This window comes from Sorghum bicolor, chromosome 2, assembly GCF_000003195.3.
Source record: "Sorghum bicolor cultivar BTx623 chromosome 2, Sorghum_bicolor_NCBIv3, whole genome shotgun sequence".
Lineage (NCBI taxonomy): Eukaryota > Viridiplantae > Streptophyta > Magnoliopsida > Poales > Poaceae > Sorghum > Sorghum bicolor.
Genome location: NC_012871.2, coordinates 66,171,170 through 66,194,305, shown reverse-complemented (window position 1 = coordinate 66,194,305; position 23,136 = coordinate 66,171,170). Strand labels below are relative to the sequence as shown.

Sequence of the window (23,136 nt, the reverse complement as noted above, 5' to 3'; positions counted from 1 at the left end):
TCAGATCGCTGCCACGTTCTCGGCTAAGCCTGGACATTCGGGTTACCCGATTTTTTCGGGTCGGGTAATTCGGGTAATTCAAAATTGCTACCCGATATTAGTCCCGAAAAAACACTACCCGCAATTTCGGGTATCCGATAATTCGGGTTCGGGTTCGGGTATTCACGATTTACCCGAATTTTCAAAAAACAACACACTACACAAAAGTTCAATAGCAATTTATATATAATTTCAGCAGCAATTTTTATATAATTTCAATAGCATTTTGTAGAGAATAATATATTACTAGCACTTGTTCAAACAAAGAGAATTATGTTCTATTAAATTGATAAATTCTAATATTTAGCTAACAACACATGATATATACAAAGATAAAGACAATCGGGTAATTCGGGTATCGGGGGATATTACCCGAATTACCCAAACTAATTTCGGGTAATCAAAATCGCTATCCGAATTTAGGATCGGGTACCTCGGGTTCGGGTAATTCGGGTTCGGATCCGGGTAATTCGGGTACGGGTAATGGGTATCGGTAATTTGCCCAGGGTTATTCTCGGCACCCACATGTTGCGTTTCCGTGCATGGCTGATGCCGAGAGTTGCCTTTGAGCGCTCCGGGGGCGCATCTCGCGACGGCGCGATGGGAAAGGACGGCTGGACCTGGACGGGACGTGGGCGGACGCATCTCGAGCTTTTTTCGCGTTGCGTCTCGAGCAATGGGGCCTGACAGCAAGGCGAAGCGAATGATTGCGATGTGCCAATGTGGCATGATTGATGAGGAACATGTCTCCAGTCCAGCAGTTCAACCAGGTCGAGGTTCTAGCGTTCTACGACTACAAATGTCCGTTCATCACAGATGCAGTTGCCCGCATCAGTGCCCCGACGTACAAACTGCAACCTACAATTTCAAACTTACGAACTGATCACGATTTTAGGCCTGACGAAAGGCTCAATCAGAAAAAGATCCAGACTAGGTCAACTACGGCACGATACGAAGGCTCGTTTAGTTCCTTGCCTAAATTTTTTCGGATAGTGTAGCACTTTCGTTTGTTTGTGATAATTATTGTCCAATTATAGACTAACTAGACTCAAAAGATTCATCTCGTAAATTTCGATTAAACTGTGCAATTAATTTTTAATTTCGTTTATATTTAATACTCCATGTATGCGTTTAAAGATTCGATGTGACGAGAAATCTTGAAAAGTTTTTGAATTTTGGGTGGAAGTAAACAAGGCCGAATTTAAAGAGTTCTTATAGATACCCACTCCGCAGTGAACAAAAGATAGCACAATAAAAGTATCTCAGATCCTACAGGTTAACTGCATACAATCCCTCGAGATACGCTTGCACCATTGTGCACAGGTAACTCACCGTTATGCTTTGAGGCATGAGTCGGGTCAGTTAACCTGCATGGAGAGGTCATCACAGTAGATGCTTTCTGCCATCTCCCAGATCTGCAGGATGTTATTTTCAGCCACGCTGGCAATGACCCATTTCTCGCTAGGATTCCACGACAGTTCTGATATCTTGGCTGTGTGGCCTCCATGAACGAACAGCAGCTCCGGTGGTCCGTCGTCTGCGTCCTCCTCTGACTGCTCATCGCCAATCCTAAAGGGACACAGCAAAGAGAATCAGAAAAAAAGGGAAAGGGGCGGTGGTCAAAAGAAATGGTCACCAATAAGACCCGAGCCTTTGCTTCAGCTTGTATTGGAATCTGTCATGCTGATGTAACATGCCAAGCATAAAAAAAATACCAAGGATTTGACTTTGAGAATATGAAATTTTAGCAAATCACATGAGCTTTTGCAACTAAAAGCTCTCAAAGGTAATTCCTATAGATTTAGGGTTTGTACAGTTAGCATTTGTAAATCTGCTAATTATTTGCTTGGAGAGCTCCCCGAATGCAACTGCAAACATAATAGCACTTTGGAGCTCATTTTCACTCAACTTACCTATTAATATCCCATATCATCACTCTCTTGTCTGCCGCTGATGAAGCTAATACAGTAGCCAAATTTGGATTCCATTCAACCTGAAACACCTCCGCCCTACAGGTGCAAATTGCTCAACATAAAATTTCAGACACATAACAGAGAAAAGTAACAGAAGCTACGTAAATGAGTTAAGAGAAACAGATAGACCGACTTATACAGTGTGCTTCAGTGCTTCAAAGCAGGTTGTTAATACTTTCTGAAAAAAAAGTTTGCAAATTGACTTTTCTAATTGATCTTTGCAGATTGATAAGTTTGCGCATTAAAGAAAACTGTATAATCTATGTTCTGTACAAACTGCACATTACAACAAATAGTGCCACAAATGGTTTGCAAGCGAAGTCTGCCACTGCCCCGCCCCATTAATATACTTGTTATCTTCAACAAATCGGTACAAATGTGGACAATGCAAAAATGTAAAAGGATTAAATAATGCAGCTGTTTATTTGGCTGCGACACATTCTATGACTATCGAAGAAATAAAGACTGAACACATAGGGCGCAGAAAAAAAAAACGTACTCATGACTGTCGAAAGTATGCAAGCTTCTTGATAGTTTTCGCATGTCAAATAGTTTGATAGTTGCGTCTCCAGATGCTGTAGCCAATATCCATTCATTGAATGGATTGAATGACAAAGAGTTGACCTGGAAAAGGGAAGCACGAACACTATGAACAGAAACCAATCCATGACATATGACAAGACTGACATACCGAGCATATACCAATTTTTACAAAAAAAAAACTTTTCTATGAAGCAAATAAAAACACCAACTGAAAGGTTGGATGACCATCAGTGCACACCATTGCCTTATCACAAGGGAGGCAACATATAACTGAATCATGTGTGTAAAATTATCTCAGCAATAAAAATAAGGTACCAGCAGTAGGAAGTGTCAATACATAATGTCCAACAATAAACTCAAAAGAGGAAGTTATCTGATGGGGGTGCAGTGAACATTATCTTATATATAGCTTTATAAAACTTGTTTAATATACTGCTCCTATGAACTGCTGGTTAATATGAACATGTTAGGATAATGTGCAATCATCCAGGCCTCAACATACAGTTTGATAATCCATTATTACATCATGCCTACCTCCTTTTGATGCGCAGCAATAGATTGTTCAGGTTTGTTTGTACGCAAGTCCCACATCATCAACTTGCAGTCATCCCCAACAGATCCAAATATATTTACATCCTTCAGGTGCCAGGCAACATCTTCAACGAGATCCTCATGAGCCTTAAAAAGCAAATATTCATTAGACCATGAATAAACACAACACATTGGCAAGAAGATCATTATGCCCTTCTTTGTGTATAGTTGGACATATAAATAAATAATCCTCATAAAAGTCTGGATTTCTAACATTTTTTGAATGAATGCAATCTGACAGTACTTATTAGATAGGTGAGGAAAGAACAAACACACGGAAGGGCCTAGGTTATTTCCTTTGTTGAACATCACAAAGCATACAAACTTCTTACATCAGACATAATCAGTTGGTTTACAGAACAAATAAAACATAAAACGTATAAACCCATGCTCAAATCTCCCTCAGGATGTGCCTAGGCTTGCTACTTTTCCTTAAACCTACATCCCAATCACCTCAGAGTATTATAATAAAATAATTATGAAAAATCTAAATGAACTCAAGTTACTCTGCACACTGTGCAGACATAATCAGTTTGTTTACAGAATAAGACATAAAAAGTATGAATACATGCTGCATGCTCAAATTTCCCTCACGATGTGCCTAGGCTCGCTACTTTTCCTTAAACCTACATCTCAATCACCTCCAGTTGACCGGTTATTGTCATAAATAATTACGGAAAATCTATATGAACTCGAATTACTGCAGAAACTGTTCTAATCCCAATTTTTTTATAATACAAACAAATGAACATAGTAGCATTAGGAAAAGAAAAGAACAAATCAAATTGCTCCAGTACACTGCATGGCAAGCGCAGGGAGCACCTCTCAAATTGCTCAAGTGCAGCGCCTGGCAAGCGCGGGGAGCATCTCCCAAATTGCTCCAGTGCATCAAGTCACACGATAATCAAGTGACTGTATGTATATGACTCGAAAATGCAGTGACAGTGATTAAAGAGCACTGAGCACATTAATTAATCGAAGAAAAATAAACAGGAGCATCCACCGGGGCATTACCTCAAACACCTGTTGTGCATCCAGAACAGGAGCTCCACTTCCAGAGGAGAGATCCCACAAGCAAATCTTCTTATCATACGAGCCGCTCAGCAGCCAGCCCTCCTTCATCGGGCTCCATGACAATCCATAACCCTCCGCCTCATGTCCCCTGAGCACAACATCGGCGCCGCTCTTCCCGCTGCCGTCGCCATCGCCGAGATGGTACACGTGCACCTCGTCGACGCACGTTTTGGTGGCCACCGTATAGGGACGCTGCGGCATGCAGCGCGCGCGGTTGACCTCGCCACGGTGTGGCGCCACGCAGGAGACGGACACGGACGGGGACGGGACGGCGCCGCACGAAGCAGCGGCGGCTGCAGCGAGGCGAGGTGGGAGCGGTAGCACCGCGTCCAAGACCATGAGGTTGTTGGGGGCCTCGTCGGAGGTGTGAGTGCCCACGACGAGCCGGTGTGTGCGAGCCGAGGACTCCGATGGGAGCCACTGCACGGTGAGCGACGGCCACTCCAGCGGGTGGGAGATGACGAGGTCGTAAAGCACCGCCGCGTTCTTCTTCCAGTTCCGGTACTCCTCCATCTCCGCCGCGGACGCGGCCGCCGACGGTGGGGGGCTCGCCGGTGTGGAGGATCCGCCGTCCATGGCTACTTCGATTCGCTGCTTTGCGTTGCGCGGGAAGCGGAGGCGGCGTGCTGCTCGTCTCCCGCCAAAAGGGTTTGGGACGACGAAGCGGCGGGTGGGTAGGCAAGGAGAGGCTTTTAACGCAATTTAGTTGGGCCTCATCAAGACATAAAAAGCCCAAACACAACTAGCTAGTACTCCTCCAGCCCACGAAAATTAGTTGGGCCTCATAAAGACATAAAAAGCCCAAACACATCTAGCTAGTACTCCTCGAGCCCACGAAAATTAATTGGGCCTCATAAAGACATAAAAGGCCCAAACACATCTAGCTAGTATACTCCTCGAGCCCACGAAGTGGAGGCTTGACTTATCAAGCACGAGCATCTGGAGCTCGCGTCCGTTTGCTGCGCCCTCCGCCGCCGCCGCCGCCGCGATGATGCAGTCGCACCTGCCTTCCCCGGCGAGGTTGGGGCTCACAGCCTCGTCGCCGTCGCTCCCTCCCAATCCGGTCCCCTTGAATCCCACGTCATCGCCTCCACCCGGCAGTCTGCCCTCGAGTGCAGCCGCTGGCGCCAGCGCGGCCCCAACCCTAACCACCTCGCCGTCGCTGCTACCGCTCCTGCCGCCGCTTCCGCGCGCGCAATCGCTGCTCCAGCTTATATCTTCGCTCGCCTCCAACCTCTTCGAGCTCTCGCCGAACCGCGCCGCGTGGATCCAAGCGTACCGGGGGTCGTTCCCCACCTTCCTCCCATCGGCGTCCTCCTCCGCGCCGCCGCTCCCAACCCCGATCTCCTCCACCAAGGACGCCCTTTCTCTTCTCACCACCCTGCAGACGCAGCTCTTCGAGGCCGTCGCCGAGCTGCAAGAGACCCTCGACCTGCAGGATGCGCGCGCGCGCCTTGCCCGCGAGGCGCGTGCCAAGGATGCTGCGCTGGTAGCCTTTGCGAAGAAGCTGCACGAGGCTCACCAAGTACTTGACCGCCTCGTCGACGACTACGCTGACTACCGCCGCGATCCCAAACGGCCGCGTGGCGCCGCTGCGGCTGACGACCCCGAGCCGGCGTCGGAGGGCGACTTCGGCACGTCCCTCCACTCCAGCCTTAAGCTGGATGACATCCTGGCCTATGCGCATCGCATAAGTTACACAACCTTTGCTCCGCCAGAGCATGGTGCTGGGTTGCCTCTCCGTGTCAGCCTGCCACCTGTACCACAGGAGAATCAGATGAGGGCGTCGCAGCTGTATCTGTTTGCTGATTTGGATGTAGGGGTGCCCAAGAAGCCATTGGATGCGAAGGAGGGGATCGCAGCAGAAGTGGAGGCTGCACCCCTGTATGAACCACCACAGGAGGGGCCATCGAGGCTACCAAACACCTTGCCACCCATGTTCCCGAAGGAGCTAAAGCCGCCGCCGGGATGGAAGCCTGGAGATCCGATCACGCTGCCACCTGATGAGATACTACCTGGTATCAAGGGCGAAGAGCCACAGGCCCCTGTGCCACAGCCACATGTTCCAGTGCGACCAGTGGCGCCAATGGGCGCAGAGCCAATACAGGTCCAGCCTGTGCAGCTTGATTTTGATAGCAGTAGTAGTGATGAGTACAGTAGTGACGTTGGGAGCTCAGAAGAAGATGATGAGGATTAGTGCTTGGTAAGCTGCTCCTTTTTGTTGGCTTTCAATTGTAATTGCCTTCTATCATATGCTTGGGCTTTTCGAGTAGAATCTTCTATGCTAGCGATTTTACCTCCTCATGTCTTCCTGACTACTTATGAACTTTAGGTCTGATCTCAGATCATTGTAAGGGTGCTTTATCCTGAACTTCATAAATCAGTGTATTCTACCATTGATTTTACTTATTATATATGCCTAGTATCAATTGTTTACCTTAGTACCTTACTTTGTTAAATTGTTAGATTCCTGCAATACAGTAGATTGTTATTAGTTTCAAATTGTTTGTGTTCTTACCAAATAATAATGATAGCTGAGAATGGTCCAATGGAGTTACAAAGTGTTGTGATTGTGAACTTCTAACTTTGCACTTTAGATTCATGTGTTACAGTCGTTTATTTTTATTCTTAGTGAGCCTTTGTTTTACAGGAGTTACTCCATATCTTCTCTATATCGAAGCTTATCGTTCACATTGTAAAGTAATGACAGACTCCAGTACATTTGAATAACTTGGTAAAGCATTTTTAATAGATATTCCAACTACCTTGTTATTGAATATACTCTGCTAAAGATTAGTCTAGGCTAGTTGGATGATCAACATGTGATTCACTATTCAACAAATGGTTTGTTGGTTCCGTTTGCATGAACCTTGGGAATGTAGCTGTTAAATGCAACCTGGAACTTTATTTAAGCTTTTGGTGTGATGTGCAAGGCATTATATGTGATTGCAACGATACCACACATCCACATTCCAGCATTTGCTTATATTAACCCTTAAGTATATTGAGAAAAGGGATAAATTGTCTTCAGTTGGTATAATCTACCATAGCTTCTTGATGATGTTAAGTGTGTGCATACTGTATACTTGTCATTTGTCAACAACAACAAAGCATTCTAGTGTCAAGCAAGTTGGGATAGGCTAGAGGTGAAGCTCAGCATGAGCTACCAACAAAAAGGGAAACACTGTTAAATATATGTGGTTGGCTGGAGAAGGCACTAATGATATCAGTATTGCTAGGGGATCTACATGCCTTGCATTTAAATATGTGTTTTTGAAAAAAAGGTCCTCCACTCCATGTTTTTCTTTCAGGGTGTACATGTTAAGGTACTATGGTCCGTGATCAGTCTTGAAAAGACATACTTAATTTGTTATCCTGACCCTATTCAGCAACATAATAAGCTGTGTTGCGTGCTAATTGCAGCATTGCAAATCACAAAATTCACATCGGGTGTGTTTAGATGAGCAGTTAATGGGCTAGACAGGCTCTAGGAATGCAGCCATGCTTGCTGGAAACGCTCACGGCAAGCGTTATCATGGAGCCAGTCTCTGGGATGCTCATGTCCGATGCATGGATCCTACGATTCCTACCCAGGCTTACTGGAAACACTCATGGCGAGCGTTGTCATGGAGCCAGTCTCTGGGGTGCTCATGCCCGATGCTGACGGCGAGCGTTATCAATTATCATGGAGCTGTCTCTGGGATCGTTGCAACTCTACCCCTGTCTGTGTCCAAGCCGCTTGAGGAGAGGAGAACCTACATCTGTTGCTGTGGATGGTTTTGTTCAAAAGAAGGCCACAAGGGGAAGGGGAAGGGGAAGGCGCTGTTGGTGACGGTGAGTACGAGCCTACGAGGTGACATGGCCTCTGATAGTTCCTGCATATCTGAGGTGGCCAGGTTTAAAGTTGTGCCTCTCCGTTCATGGTGCCTGAGATCTGGTGGTGCTCGCTGGATGGGATTATTGGTTGCAGGTTTGCAGGGCCCTTCCTCTTCTCCCTCTTGTAGTGCTTGCGCACTGGATTGGTGCTGTAATCCTCCCCTTCCCTCTGTAGCTTTGCTTTTTTTAGTCATGCTTTGTTTTCCTGAATCTTGAGATTGGATTAAATGGTCTGATACAGGAGATATGCTCATATATGGTGAGTGTTCGTTTCTGTCAGATTACATGTGTTTTTTTCTTCAATTTTTCCATGCCTTTCTATACTTTGTATACAATTTTGCCCACAAGAAGAATAAGGTGATGACAGTGTGTCGCAAACTATGACGTCCAACGAATAAAAAGGACTTGTCTTACTTTTGTCATCTGCTTTCATATCAATATATCGTATCAGTTTATATTGAAGTGAGCAACTCTTGGACAGTCGGCCATAAACTGTTTCAGACTTGAAGGGAGCTTGCCTTGAACTGTTCCAGGGCTGAAGCAATTCAATCATACAATTGTTTTTTTTTTATGATCGTAATGTGCAACAAGAGAGTAGAGTGTTCTCGTTCAACCATGTACTGGGACTAGCAGTACCGGATCGGCTCCAACCATGTTTTAACTGAATTTGTTTTCTTGTTTAGCCGAATCTTGTCGGCGATGCTTATACATGTGAATGCTGCATTTCTTAGGTCCTAGGATGCATGTGATCTGAATAAGGTCGTTTCGTATGGTCCCGTGGTTAGGTGTCAAACGACTCCAGATATGCATGCGGTGCATTCAGCTGTCCCAGGTCGGAACAAAGGTTGATCAGGGATGCAGGATCGGTCAGTAGTGGCTGGAACTCTCTTGCGCTGCTGCCGACGCCCCCTTGTGCGTCTTGCATTGGTATCTCACGACCTTCTCAGCCGAAAGGCACATCTTATCCCAATCAACCTGCTGCCACAGTGGCGAGAATGGAATCGTTCGAAGGCAACAAACTCTAGTGGTTAGGATACAGCTCATGCATGGAGCTCGGCGGTACCGCAATGTCGCTGCTGCTGCTGCTCGTGCTCGTGCTCACTGTGTCGCCATGGCAGGCCGCCGGGGCGGCGGGAGGCGGCAGGCCGCGGGTGCCGGCCATCCTGGTGTTCGGCGACTCCATCGTCGACACGGGCAACAACAACGCCGTCCTCACGCTCACCAAGTCCAACTTCAGGCCATACGGCAAGGACCTCAACGGCGGCGTCCCCACCGGCCGCTTCTCCAACGGCCGGATTCCGACGGACTTCGTAGGTGCGTTTCGACTCTCCAGCTCAAGCATGAAGCTAACGAACAATCACTAGTATATATGAATATATGAATGCCTGTAATACGACATTCCCGTGACTATATACGCTGTGTCCAGCTTCACGGCTCGGCTTGAAAGACCTGGTTCCGGCGTATCTTGGCACTGACCTTACCGACGACGACCTCTGCACTGGCGTCAGCTTCGCTTCTGGGGGCACCGGCTACGACCCCCTCACCTCCACTCTCGTGGTAATTAAACAACCACAGACGACGATCATCTCGTCCATGTCCCCTGCTGTCGAGATGCATGTTGAAATGCCGCGCGCCATGTGCGTTCTTCGTTGTTTCAGGCGGTCCTGCCGATGCAGGAGGAGCTCAACATGTTCGCCGAGTACAAGGAGAAGCTCGCAGGGGTCGTCGGAGATGCGGCCGCCGCGGGGATCGTCGCCGACAGCCTGTTCCTTGTCTGCGCCGGCACCGACGACATCGCCAACAACTACTACCTCGCCCCTGTCAGACCTCTGCAGTACGACATCTCAGCATACGTGGATTTCCTCGTTGAGCAGGCTTGCGACTTCATGAGGGTGAAATCTTCTTCCCCGCTCGCAAACGCAACCTATCCAAGCGTTGGAGTTTACTGAATATATTTTTTTTCACCAATTTGCATATATATTCACATTCACGTCTCTTGTCATGTCTGCTCGTGTTGTCGCTGCAGCAACTGTACCAGCAAGGGGCCAGGAGGATCGCGATCCTGGGGATGCCGCCGGTCGGGTGCGTGCCGTTGCAGCGGACCCTCGCCGGCGGCCTCGCCAGGGACTGCGACCCGGCTCGCAACCACGCGGCGCAGCTGTACAACTCCAGGCTGAAGGAGGAGATCGCGCGGCTCCAGGAGGAGCTGCAGTGCCAGAAGATCGGCTACGTCGACATCTACGACATCCTGCAGGACATGATCACGAACCCCTGCAAATACGGTGCGCACCACCTCGCTTGCCTTGGCCGCCATCCTGAACTGACTCTGAGCCTCTGGCCTGTGACTGAATTTGATGGCTTCCTCGTTGGTTGCATTGCATTTGCAGGCTTCGAGGTGTCGACGAGAGGATGCTGCGGCACCGGGGAGTTCGAGGTGTCGCTGCTGTGCAACCAGGTGACGGCGACGACGTGCCCCGACGACCGGAAGTATGTGTTCTGGGACAGCTTTCATCCTACCGAGAGAGCATACGAGATTATCGTGGACTACCTGTTCCCAAGATACGTAGAGAACCTACTATGAATTGTTCCTGCTTGGCATCGCTTATTTCATTTGTTTCTTGTCCTAGTTATATGGTGTATGTTTAAACTCAACTGGCTCTGGCATTTTTGTTCCAACTGCTGGTTATCTACATTTGTTGTCTTATGAGCAGAGGAAACCAATAAAATAGGTCCTAGAGCAAAAGCTCAATTGCAGGGAGTTTAGTGTTGTATCAGTCCAGGCGACCTCTCTCGCCGATATTGTTCGTATTGATCATGGAGGTGCTTAACTCTCTCCTTGCTTGGGTGGAGGAACATGGATTCTTTACCCCGTTGGCTGGGATACCGGGCGCTAGGGTCAGCCTCTATGTTGATGACCTGGTCAGCTTTGTTGTACCTTTGGAGCGGGACCTGCTGACCATTAAAGGAGCGCTATCAATCTTTGGTCTTGCTTTGGGATTATTTTCAAATTTGGATAAACGTGTGGCTACACCGATCCACTGCTCCCAGGACATGACCAGGGTGCAGCACATTCTTATGTGTCGTACGGAGCCATTTCTATGCCGCTACCTTGGTGTTCCGCTCTTCGTTCACCGTCTTCGATGCGCGGATGAGCAGGATTTGGTGGATAAGGTGGCTGTGCGGATCCCAACTTGGAAAGGTAATCTTCTCAACGTTGCTGGACGCACGACATTGGTAAAGGTCACTCTCTCGGCCATACTCGTGCATACGTCCATCGCCTTGTGCCTCTCTCCATGGGTGATCGACTCGATTGACAGGTTGTGTATGCCGCCCGGAAGAGTTGGGCGGCTTGGGCATAACTGACCCTCAGGAAAGCAGGAGTGGCACTCGCGTGCGTTGGGTTTGGAAGGACAGGACAAGTGGGCGTGCACCAGCGTCTGGTGAGCGTGTTGTGATTGCACTCTTCCAGGAAGCAACGATGCACCATTTGGGCAATGGGAGATCGACTTTCTTTTGGACAGACCGATGGCTCATTTGGAGTCCATCTTTGGATGAGCGTTACTCGGCTGCTTCGGCGTACAGTGCCATATTCCTCGGTTCCTCCCCAGTCTTTGGAGCCAAAGACGTCTGGAAGACGGCCGCTCCGCCTCGCGTGTGGTTCTTCTTCTGGCTCGCCACTCACAACCGTTGTTCGACTGGAGCTCGTTGCTTTCGCCATGGTTTGCAAGACTCCGACCTCTGCATCTTCTGCGACCAAGAGTGTGAGACTTTGGACCACATTCTGATGGATTGTTGCTATAGCCACGAGGTGTAGCATATCTGCTTGGAGAGAGTGTACATTTGGCTGGACGCCCAGCAAAGGGAGCAGTCTACTCTGGAATGGTGGATTAACTCAAGGAAATCGGTACCTAAATTCTTCCGTCATGGTTTCGATTCCTATGTCTTACTTATTGGCTGGTCCCTTTAGAAGGAGAGGAATGCCAGAACTTTCCCGGCTCGGGCTACAAATGCGCAGAGGCTGGCTTCTATCATCAAGGATGAAGCTGACAGGTGGCATGAGGCTGGGAACACGCATCTGGCAAGAGTGCTGACCCGCATTGCTGATTGAACTTTTGCCGTCTCCGTAGTTGGTGGAAGTTGTGACAACATGTAGCACTTAAGTCTTGGATCTAGTAGAAATAGGTTCAATTAGGTTGGTAACGTCTCTGTTACCAAGTAATTTGTATTTTAAACTCTCTCCTGCTTAATAAAATAGCACTTAAACGTGCTCTAAAAAAACTTATATATAGTATAATAAATATGCTACAATTTGTATTTTACGGTCACCGGAGATGGTTGTTGCTGTTCCCTTCAACAGAATGAGATCATCTAAGAAATTGGAATTGTCCAGGGTGTGATATTGCTGAAGATACGAGAACGCGTGCATTTGAAGGAAATGACACCCAGTTCCAGTTCTCAGAATTCAGCAATGACTGCTTGTTGTAAAGTTGTAAAGCTTGTTGTTTTGTTTATTTGTTCGGTGTGAAATTAGTTTAAGACCCCAAGCTAGAGCTGTTTCGTTATCTATACAAGTAAAAAGCTAGTTGTTTTGTTCGCTTTAATTTATTCGTCGAATCTACCAACCATATAATAGTATTTTTTCTCATGATGAATTAACAAATAATACTTTTAATCGTAGCTTTATGAAGAGTGCAGTTATACTTTATGAAATACTACACGCCGTACGAAAAAGCAGAATGAGGTTATCTTTAAAATCATAGCTTTATGAAATGTGTAGTTATACTTTATGAAACACTACACCTCGTACGAAAAAGCAGAATGAGGTTATCTTTAAAATAGATTTTGAAAAGGTTTATGATAAGGTTAAACAGAGTTTTTTTTACAACAAATGTTAAGAATGAAAGGGTTTTTACAGATGGTGTGCTTAGTTGCAGAAGTTCATGCAGGGGGCAATGTTAATAAAAGTTAATGGTCAATTAGGTTCCTACTTCTAGACAAAAAAAGGGCCTACGATAAGGTGCTCCCATGTCGCCAATACTATTTAATATAGTGGTGGATATGCTTGCTATACTGATTGCCAGAGCAAAGGAAGCAGGACAGGTGGGAGGGGCCATTCCTAATCTAATTCAATACGGTATGTCTATTCTTCAGTATGCAGATGACATAATAATTTTTATGAGCCATGATGTTAAAAAGGCGCTAAATATGAAATTATTATTCAGCACCTTTGAACAACTATCAGGACTTACAATAAATTTTCACAAAAGTGAAATCTTTTATTTTGGCAAAGCCAAAGAGCATGAAGTGTTCTATTCACAGTCGTTTGGTTTGTGTGACTGGTAAGTATACCTTTCGTTACCTTGACCTACCCATGAATACTAGAAAAATAAACAACAAAGACTGGAAAATAATTGAGAACAAAATCAAAAAGAGGCTTAGTGGATGGAAAGACAAATTGCTTTCGGTAGAGGGTCGATTGGTTTTGATAAACTTAGTGTTGTTTAGTTTACTGGTATTCATGATGTCTTTTTCAAACTCTAAAGGACATACTAGAAAAGATAGACCGCTTCGCATCATGATTTTGATAGCAAAATGACCAGCACAAAGCGAAAATATAGATTAGCCAATTTATCATGTATTTCCTTTGTTTTAAATTATAAGTTATTTTATTTTTTCTCTAGTCTAATTAAATACGGATGATGCTAAGACCGACAACGAAGATGCTTACAATTTGAAAAATATACAGGAATAAAAGATTAACATATATGTGCAGTAGTTGTCTATTTAGAATCATGTATTTGTGATGGAGTAAGAACCAAGGGATTCTTAAATCTTAGACCATCATCAGTGGGGTTCATGATTCAATTTTCAATGTATCCATATTTTAAAAAACAATGTAAAAGAGTTTTATTTCTCATGAAACTCTCTTTAGGCCATCCCGAGTGCAGGTTTTATAGCCCAGTTTCCAACACATCCATATTTTAAAAACAGTGTAAAAGAGTTTCATCCCCATAAAACTATCTCTACTTCCATAAAACTCTTATGATTTCTCTCTTTATTAATATGGTGTCACATTAGCATATTTAATGTTCATGAAACTCCAACGAAACCACATTGAGACTGATCTTATTTCCATGAAACTCTTATCACCTCTTTTTTCATTAATACAATGTCACATCAGAATATTTAATGTTCATAAAACTATGATGAAATACCGTTGAGACCGATCCTTTAAAACAAAGGATTTATAAAATATAGGAATATGAAAAATGAGGAATAAATGCCTTAACACTTCAAGTGATATATGTGTTTTAGATGTGTAGGAAAAACACATGAAACAAAAACAATGAACTTGGAGCTCATGTTTAGTTTCTCCAAAACTTCTTCATAATGGCCCAACCCATACGAATTTCAAAGAAATTGCTATAAAATATTCGTTTGTTCCAAAGAGCCTGACATGATTTTTTTTTTCATATAGAATTTAGATTCTTCATTTTTTTTATACTTTCCCTCCATTCCAAAATGATCCTTGACATTCTAGATGCAATGCAACGTTCGCACCAACTCCGGATATGTCGTGCGTGCCCATAGGGGCATTCGCAATCAGTAGGCGATCTCTCCCCCTAGGCTGTCATGTTGGACTTCCTGGCGACAGCACAGCAGGCTGGAAATCGCACAAGTCTTTTTTTTTTTTTGATATACAAATCGCAGCCGTGAGGCAACATTCATCACGCGAGCCGGAATGTACACTGAGCGGAGCAGCCCACGCCGCGCGACCTGGCACGTCCGTACGCGAGGGCGAGGCGGCGGAGCCAGCGACAGCGAGCGAGCCGCGCTGGTCCGTGTGAGGCCTGGCCTGGGCAGCCTTGACGCAGCCGCGCCGCTTCGGCATCACGGGTCACGGGCCGGGCCTCGTGCGCTCCGCCCGTCCCCGGAGTCGCATCGATACGCCCGATGCGCACACAGCTGCCCATGTTCCCAACCGAGAGTATATACCACGGCCCGCCACCTTCCCTAGCCCCCCACCCGTCTCCTGCAACTCATTTCTCCCGAGCCCCGCCGTGAGCCTCCACTCGCCGCCGCCGCCGTTCGCCCGTTCCAGCTTCGTCCATGGCTTCCCTCACCGGATCCGCTCTCTCCTTTGCGAGGCCCGTCAAGGTATAGCGCCGGATCACCTCTCGAGTTGTCTGATCTGTGAGATAATCCGATTACGGGTAGGGTTTTAGCTTTAGCGGCGCAGGGTTTCCGGTTGTTGCCCCGGTCGCGATTTCTCTACTCTCTCTGGTTTATGTCTGCGTGCTTATTGGTTTATTTACTGGGTCTGGTCGCGTTTGAGACGCCCTTTGGTGCGAAGCCATTCACGGTGATCATATCGGTCGATTGTAGAGTTCAAATCGATAGATCTGCGCTGACGTAAGTTTACGCTCTCACTTCTTCATCGTTTGGATTAGTGGCGCAGCGTCCGTGGTGTTTATGGACCTGTATCCGAATGTTTGTGGAGTCAGAAGTTCTGTACGGCTGTATCCGTGCCATGAGATTTTTGGAATTGTCTATCAAATCTGAGATTGTCTCACCTGACTCAATGATTTAGGGGTATATTGGTGACAAAGCTTTCCATGCTTATATCATCTTCAGGCTTACACCCTTAACCACCTGTGTACTATTAACGGTTCATTCATGATTTTAAGATTATATGTGGACTGGTGTGTGGTGTCTACATACTTGGTTCCTAGTGTGTCAGAAGAATAGCTAGTTTGCATATTTTAGGTTGATTGACCTGTATCTGAATGTTTTTATGTTCTTGCCCTGCAAGTGGATTGACATTCGACCAACAAGTGTTATATTCTTTTCAAAGTTTGAACTAACACAAAATCCAGTGGCCATATGTGGTCTGGCGAACGCCAACCTTTTTCTTCTGTAGTTCTGTGTTACCGTTTGGCTGAAAACAAAAGGAACAGTTTGGATAATATGTGAAGAGATATACCGAGATTTATTTTATTCTGTGTAGTATGCATCTTTGAGTTTGGTGTGTACTTGTTTGCTTTTCTTCTCGATAAGCTTGTAATGTCGATATAGGTCTTTGACTCTATCTCTTAGAGTTAAGTGATAGTACATGGCAATGGTTCTACAATAAGCTTGAACCAATGACACATAGTCAAGTGGACAATTCTATAAAAGAATAAGTCAAGTGGACAATTTGAAGCACTGGTTTATGCTGTCTGGACTTGGTTCTCATATCTTACGATGTTACCTTTGGTGTTTCACAGGCAATCAGCATTAAGTCTTCCTCTTTCTCTGGTTTAAGGAAGGATAATGTAGCCTTCCGCCTGCAGCCAGTGCCACAAAGATTCGCAGTCTGCTGTCCTGTAAGTAACTAGTTGTTGTACTATGTATCTGTAACCGCATAAATTGATCACTGCATGATGCTGCATCTATGCATCTCCATTTAATTTCTTTTCTGTCATATGCCATAGTTTCAACTACTTTGTTTGGCTTCTGAATAGATTTTGTATGCATTGTGCACTAAAGTGCTTCCACTGTGTATTTATGTACTTGATTGCATTTTGTGAGTACATAGCTCTGATGAAAGGAATTTCCAAGAGAATTCCTGAAGTATTTTCTTTATCCTTTTATTCCTTTGCATTTGGCACCCCTGGATTTTTCTTTAACGTGTAGCATCTGGTGTGGCTGTAAAACGTCCCATCACATTGTGTTTGTGTTTTTAGCCAGTAGATTATACTGGTGCAATCTTCAATAAACTGAAGTTTGTGTTACCTAATGATTATGATCTTTCTATTGGTGCTGTAAAATATGCACTTGATCAGGCTAAAAAGGAGACCGTGGATGAGGTTTGTAAGATTGTCAAGAAGCAGCTTGCACTTGCTGAGGGCACTGATGTTTGTGGCTCCTCTAAGTTTCAAGAACTTGGTGCTGATTCATTGGACACTGTAAGTGAACTACAACACACCTTTAAGTTTTCAACAACTTAATTTATCTATTTAATTTTTTTGTATGGTTCTGTGGTAGCAGAACAACAATTGGTTATTTCGTTTTGTACATGTACCAAACTACCAATCATAAATTGATTACTCAATAACATTTAGGATCAGTTTTCCAGTTCTCTACTCGGTCTGCAAGTTCTCTATTATGCCAGTAGATCAAGTTTCATTTGTAGATGTGCCATGTTCCCGTAGTTGTTCCTCTTGAACAGTTGTTATACCTAATTCTGCACCGAAGTTTATGCCAACTTATATTGTCATTTGTGTTTTTAAGTATAAACCAATCTTGTATAAAACCAAACTTATATTGCTCACCTTTACTTCCCAATGAGACAATATCTTCCATGGATCTGTTTTTTAGGTTGAGATTGTTATGGGCCTTGAGGAGGCTTTCAAGATCACTGTGGAGGAGTCAAGCGCACAGTCAATCGCAACTGTGGAAGATGCTGCTAATCTCATTGACGAACTTGTTGCGGCAGAAGCAGCAAAAGCAAAATAATTGCATTAAACTCATGGTCGCAGTGCTTTGGGTGCTTACCCTGCTCCTGTACCAGCGCATCCCTTCTTGTTCTATGCCCCTCTTGTTCTACCCTCCTTCCCTTTTTCTACCCTGGAGAGCTGTTTCTTTGTCATGACTGTCATTGTGGATCTCGCGGTACTATTATCATATTGAAGATTCTGTGCTTGTTCAAGAAAAAAAAAATGTTGCGATATATATGTTATTATATATTGAAGCTTTTTCGCATGTTCAAGGAAAATTTTGTTATTGCTATAGCATACTAGCCACTGGGAGGTTTCCTTCAGAGTTCGATTTAGACCTGCTGCCAAGCATGCTAACGGCACAGATTAGTCCTCCACTCCATTCCAAATCGACCCTGTTTGGATCATGGGTTTTCCAATTGTGCTGATGTCATGTGCCGTCTGGAACAAAGAAAAAAATTTACTCTAATACAAAGTTTTTGCGTATGCCCGAGGCAGATGCACGTCTGGAGGTGAAGAAGCAAATGTTTTTTTTTGCCTCTTACCTTTTTCCAAAGTGGTCAACTGCTCATCTTCTTCTTGAGCTCATGGCCATCCGTCCATGGCTGACCTGGTATCCGGCTGGTGTGTGGGAGGGAGGGGGCTCGCGTGGCTTGTAGGCCAGCGGCAGTGCTGGGCAGCGGCCGTGGCGGTGGCTGCGTGCCTGTGTTGGCAGCGGCGTAGCAAGCAAGAGAGAGAGAGAGTTTACGGTCTGTTTTGTTTGTTGCTTGTAAACAACCTGAAGCCAAGCGCAGCTAATTAAACCACATTGGAGGCCCTAACCTAACTCTAGAAAAACAAAATGAGGATTCATTTTTTTTTTTCTGGTCAGACTTGGCTAAGCCTCATCTCGCATCTGGTCACCTCTCGAAAACGCCTTTTGCTTTGTCGGACTTACGCACCTTGTCACTGCCCCTCCTCATGTCTTGCTTGCTCACGCAATCGGCTATCGACAGTAGGGTCTAAATCGAACAATAATGAGGGAATCCTCTCTCTCCCATTCTCTCACGATCGCTCTCTCTCATTCCCTCACACTGGCCGCAGGGCAATTGGTAGTTAACCCGTCCATCCGACCGTCGCGCTGCCACTAATCTAGTCCACCAGAGTAAACTGCATAGCAGCAACACTCCCTCTAGTGTCGTCTGACCTTCGCTCCACCATACCCATCCTAGCGTCGCCCACATCCTCCCCCGTAGCCGATTCAACAACCGACCTTCCCTTCTCGCTTAGATCCGACCGCGGCGGAGCTCCTGGTGGCCGAGGAGGCGGAGGTCCTATTCGGACTTGGGATGGGGGCCACATTGCTCCTATGCAAATGCTCATGGAGGTGGTTGGGCAGCCGTTGCCGCCACGCATGGGCGCTGACCAGCCAAGCGAAGCAGCCTGCATATTCTATGAATGCCTGTGACTTGGGACAACGCACAAGGGCGGAACGCCGGTGCGGCAATCCTCGCGTGGGCGTCCATGGCTGGGACAAGAGCACATGGGAGCCTGCTCATGCTCAGGACTGTGTCCACATGCAAGCGCATAAGCCGGTTGGCAGCCAGCGTCGGTGTCACACCGCGGTGCTCCCGTATAGCGTAGGTGGTCTGGCAACCGTGCAAAGGTGAGGACGAGGAAGAAGAGCACCATGGCTGGAGTGAGAGGCGAGAGATTTGACGCATGCGAGCTTGAGCGACGAGGGCACTATTGGTGCTTGCGCACATCCATGTCAACACTGGCAAAGAGGTGCCGACCAAGAAGAGGGCACACCTAGGAAGTGGCAGAGGTAGGTGGCAATAGAGACGAACACCTAGGAATAGGTGAGAGAGGAAGACGATAACAACTCTAGCCAAACGGAGGTGTGATGCCGTGTGAGACGGCGTGCCCGTCCCCTAATTTTAGGAGAACAACTGTGACCCAAACAATTGGAGAATATTCTTTCAAAGAGATGACTCCAACCAACATGACTCTTTATCTCATGTATCATATCTCTGGTTCCTAGAACCAAACACACGCTAAGTTTCCTACAATTTTCTCTAAAATAGCATACAAAGGAAATTTTGCTATACTATCCATGTACTTCCTGTGAACCAAAGGCATGAATAGTACTATAGTACCAATTTTTATATGAATTCTAAATCCTGTATGTTTCCTATGAACTAAATTGAAGGAGGCTTGAATCGTGCTTAGGCCAGTCTCAGTGGTCCGTTTCAGTGCACTATTTCCAAAACAAATCTGCTGACAGAGCATCAATGAAACCAGCAATGAAACAACCTCCACAATGCATGAGTTTCACCTTGAAGTTTCCTAGGCTGTGCAAAGCATTTAATTACTGCAAAATGATTGGATCATATGCAAGATGGTGAAACGATTTAGTCCTCAGTGGGGATTTCATCCCGTTTCACCGTGTGGGAAACAACGCCCGTGGAGTTTCACCATGGTGAAATTACTTCCTTCTCTCTCCTCTTCGTTTCATGCAAAAAGTGCAGTTTTGCTGACATGGCGTTCTAATAAATGTGCATGACATCCTGGTGAAACCTCCATTGAGACTGGCCTTATATATGCTTGTTCTTGATAAGTGGAGCTACGGTTTGATCCGAGCGACTCGAAAGCTAGCCTGTGTACTTCATTGAGTTTGAAGTACAAGAGGTAAGTGGGGTTATCCATAAATAAAGGCATAAACCCGAGTTATTCAGTAGGCTCATGCTGTGCTTTTTGATGACATGATTATAATTATACTGCTCATTGCGAGTCTGCAAACCGAGGGAAAAGGTCATCATTCTGGTTGCAGACCGCCAAGCACGCGCACGGGACAAACGAAAACGCACGAGCCTCAAGCGTGCTGCTTCCCTGCCTAGCTTTACCCACTCGCAGGTGACAGTATTACTCGACTATACTCGAAAACAAAAAACAATACAACCATACAAGTCAAACGCCCCTAGTTTATTCAAACAATCAAACATGTTAAAGAAAGGAATCAATCAATTATGCCTGCTTTCGAGCAGGTTAAACATACGCTAGTGTCCTTATGTTCATCCAATAATTTCACTTTCATCAGAGACCATACCATGTGAGCATGTCCATGAGTGGCCCTGCAGATTGCAGTGCTGTTGTTGCCTTCTTGGTGCCGGCCATTGCCGTGGGCGTCGTCAGCTCGAGACGCCTCGCCAAAGCAGCAGTGGCGGGCTCTCTGCCTCTGCAGGAACGAAAATATTCTGCCATTGTCGGAGCAAATTCCCCCGACAGCCATCACCACGGGCTGCATGCCTGCGTGGCTGTCGGCACGGCAGACGCAGGCGCGTGCGCGACGACACCCCCGCGCCCACCCATCGATTATAGCCTGGCTGTGACCTTTTCGCGCCCGAAAAACTTTGCTGCAAGCACAGCAGAAAAGCAGCTATACATACTAGCTAGCTCCACCGCAAATCCGAGGAGGAGGGAGCTGGCGGAGGCGAAACAAAGCGCAGCGCTAGAAGGGAGAGCGAGCTGAGCCCAGCTGATCCTTAGTTGAGGAGGAGTGTCGGATGGCGGAGGGGAAGAAGGCGAGGCCGAGGGAGGAGGAGCTCGTGGAGGCCGCGCTGGCCGCGGCGGCCGCGGCGCTGCTCGTGTCGGGGGTTAAGAGGCTGGTGGTGGCGCCGGCCGCGGCCGTAGCGCCGTGGTGGTGGCCCGCGTCGTCGTCGCTCTCGGTGCCGTCGCCCGCGCTGTTCCTGCTCCTCAACGTCATCATCGCGTCCATCGTCGTGGCGTCCGTGCAGCCGCGGCGGCGGGGAGCGGCAGCGTCGTCGGCGGGCGCCATCGACGACGAACGGGAGGCGCCGGCGGCGCGGGGAGACGCCGCGAGGAGGGCCAAGAGGACTAGGAGGAGCAAGAAGCGAACGGCGGCCGAGGCCGCCGTTGCGGATGGCTGCTGCATGGCGCTGGTCGTCACGGACGAGCCGATAGAGACGGCGGCGGCGGTGGTGATGGAGGAGGAGGTGGTGGCGGCAGATGAGGAAGCGGCCGGCAATGCGGAGGAGGTGAACAAGCGGGCTGAAGAGTTCATCTCGGCGTTCCGGCACCACCTCAGGGTCGACTCCTTCTCGTCCGGAACCCGCCGAAGCAACGCTAGAACGGCACCATGCTCTTGACACCTTCTGTGTGTGTTGCAAACATATATGGTTTCGTCCCCAGTTTCAAAGAATTTTTAATTTTTGTTCCAAGTTTTCTTTTTCATTTGAGTGTAGTTACTCTCTTGACGTCAGTTTAATGCAAATTCGCTTGCTTGTTTTTTCCCATTAGACCGAGGGTAATGCTCAATGATTTATACCTTATAGACCAGATATATAACAAAATACTAATATTATGATACATACTGAGGGTAATGCTCAAGAATTTACAACTTAAATCAAATACTCCGTCTATATCTCTAAAAGCTTCAACTCAATCAATTTTTTAGTTTGACCAACTTTAGAAAAAAAAACATCAATATCTATAATATAAAATAATAATCTTATTAAAATATATTCTATGATAAATCTAATGGTATCAATTTGATACTATAAAACTTATTGTTTTTTTTAGAAATTTAATCAAAATTTCAAAAATTTGACTTAGAACAATTATAGAAGTTGAAGCTTTCATAAACAGAGGCAGTATATAAGAAAATATCAATATTATGATACATACATAATATTATTAGATTATGGTTCTCAATATTATAACTTTCTAACCATTGGTCCGTCCGGTTCAAGCCCTACTCTATACTGATTTTATATTACGGTTTTTTTTCTACTTTCTTCTCTTTCCTTTGTCTTTTTATTCCTATCAGAAGTTATGCACACACGACACACCAAGACTCAACACTAAGATGTATACACGCTCGAGCGCTTGCCAAATGGAAATTTTTGAAACTTGAAACAGCGAGAGGGGACTCCGACCCTGCCCCCTGACCCTGACCCGACCCTGCCCGATCCCGCGCCGCCATCAGCCACATCGACCTCCTCCGCCTCCCTCCCTTCCTCCACCCACCTTGCCTCCCTACCTCCCCCGCGTCCCCCTCCTCATCCCCACCCCAACCAGCCTATCACCTGTTCGCCACCAGCGGCGATGGTGCCGGTCGCGGGGTTCGCTGCGCCCCTCCTGGATTCGCTGTCTCCTCTCCTCCACGTGCACGCGCGTGCGCAAGCGTGGAACCGCCTGCGTCGGCCGTTGCCATGCTGGCTCTGCCTAGCTAGGCGAGGCGACCGACGCCACCAAGCTCTGGCTCCCTATTGGGGACGGGCCTCATCGGTAGTGGCGGTGGCACAGTGGTGGCCCAGCTTGAAGCAGCGCCACCCATCTCCTCTAGATGCACATCGACCCTGGCAACCGTGGTCTCAGGGCCTCGCTCCCCACGGCGTGTCGGTCGCCTCCGGTGGGCTGCACTAGCGCTACCATCGTGGTTCACCCCACCCCAGGAACTGCGACTGTGATGGCCGCTGTTGGGTCGGGGACTAGGTCTTCAGCGCCGACCACCCCAAGCTCCTCCCTCTCGGCAACCGCGACTCCTTTTTGGCCTGCAT

At 46.8% G+C, this 23,136-nt stretch overlaps 5 protein-coding genes across 5 annotated transcripts; 4 read left to right on the top strand and 1 right to left on the bottom strand.

The window, feature by feature from the left end:
- Positions 1,220-4,895, bottom strand: LOC8067288 (histone-binding protein MSI1 homolog). Its single transcript, XM_002460541.2, has 5 exons — positions 4,161-4,895; positions 3,090-3,233; positions 2,512-2,636; positions 1,953-2,048; positions 1,220-1,608 (listed from the first exon to the last, which is right to left on the bottom strand). Exons 1-5 carry the CDS (start codon positions 4,794-4,796, stop codon positions 1,398-1,400), a joined length of 1,212 nt encoding a protein of 403 aa, XP_002460586.1. The 5' UTR covers positions 4,797-4,895; the 3' UTR covers positions 1,220-1,397.
- LOC8067287 (mediator of RNA polymerase II transcription subunit 4) lies at positions 5,100-6,634 on the top strand. Its single transcript, XM_021453820.1, has one exon. The coding sequence runs from the start codon at positions 5,209-5,211 to the stop codon at positions 6,415-6,417; it is 1,209 nt and encodes a 402-aa protein (XP_021309495.1). The 5' UTR covers positions 5,100-5,208; the 3' UTR covers positions 6,418-6,634.
- Positions 6,801-10,924, top strand: LOC8074826 (GDSL esterase/lipase EXL3). Its single transcript, XM_002462704.2, has 5 exons — positions 6,801-9,410; positions 9,523-9,653; positions 9,755-9,988; positions 10,123-10,378; positions 10,484-10,924. Exons 1-5 carry the CDS (start codon positions 9,143-9,145, stop codon positions 10,675-10,677), a joined length of 1,083 nt encoding a protein of 360 aa, XP_002462749.1. The 5' UTR covers positions 6,801-9,142; the 3' UTR covers positions 10,678-10,924.
- Positions 15,076-17,840, top strand: LOC8070915 (acyl carrier protein 2, chloroplastic). Its single transcript, XM_002462703.2, has 4 exons — positions 15,076-15,254; positions 16,364-16,462; positions 16,922-17,044; positions 17,457-17,840. Exons 1-4 carry the CDS (start codon positions 15,207-15,209, stop codon positions 17,592-17,594), a joined length of 408 nt encoding a protein of 135 aa, XP_002462748.1. The 5' UTR covers positions 15,076-15,206; the 3' UTR covers positions 17,595-17,840.
- Positions 20,851-21,873, top strand: LOC8070914. The gene has a single exon (XM_002462702.2). It carries the CDS (start codon positions 21,121-21,123, stop codon positions 21,721-21,723), a length of 603 nt encoding a protein of 200 aa, XP_002462747.1. The 5' UTR covers positions 20,851-21,120; the 3' UTR covers positions 21,724-21,873.

What these genes read in the sequence shown, in the direction of transcription:
- LOC8067288 (XM_002460541.2), bottom strand. Translation starts at nt 4,796, where the DNA reads ATGGACGGCGGATCCTCCACACCGGCGAGCCCCCCACCGTCGGCGGCC. An exon ending in CATACTTTCGACAGTCATGA is followed by an intron (nt 2,049 to 2,511) that starts GTACGTTTTTTT and finishes TTGCACCTGTAG; the next exon opens with GGCGGAGGTGTTTCAGGTTG. An exon ending in ATGATATGGGATATTAATAG is followed by an intron (nt 1,609 to 1,952) that starts GTAAGTTGAGTG and finishes GTGTCCCTTTAG; the next exon opens with GATTGGCGATGAGCAGTCAG.
- LOC8067287 (XM_021453820.1), top strand. Translation starts at nt 5,209, where the DNA reads ATGATGCAGTCGCACCTGCCTTCCCCGGCGAGGTTGGGGCTCACAGCC.
- LOC8074826 (XM_002462704.2), top strand. Translation starts at nt 9,143, where the DNA reads ATGGAGCTCGGCGGTACCGCAATGTCGCTGCTGCTGCTGCTCGTGCTC. An exon ending in CCCTCACCTCCACTCTCGTG is followed by an intron (nt 9,654 to 9,754) that starts GTAATTAAACAA and finishes TCGTTGTTTCAG; the next exon opens with GCGGTCCTGCCGATGCAGGA. An exon ending in CACGAACCCCTGCAAATACG is followed by an intron (nt 10,379 to 10,483) that starts GTGCGCACCACC and finishes TTGCATTTGCAG; the next exon opens with GCTTCGAGGTGTCGACGAGA.
- LOC8070915 (XM_002462703.2), top strand. Translation starts at nt 15,207, where the DNA reads ATGGCTTCCCTCACCGGATCCGCTCTCTCCTTTGCGAGGCCCGTCAAG. An exon ending in GATTCGCAGTCTGCTGTCCT is followed by an intron (nt 16,463 to 16,921) that starts GTAAGTAACTAG and finishes GCACTTGATCAG; the next exon opens with GCTAAAAAGGAGACCGTGGA. An exon ending in GTGCTGATTCATTGGACACT is followed by an intron (nt 17,045 to 17,456) that starts GTAAGTGAACTA and finishes TCTGTTTTTTAG; the next exon opens with GTTGAGATTGTTATGGGCCT.
- LOC8070914 (XM_002462702.2), top strand. Translation starts at nt 21,121, where the DNA reads ATGGCGGAGGGGAAGAAGGCGAGGCCGAGGGAGGAGGAGCTCGTGGAG.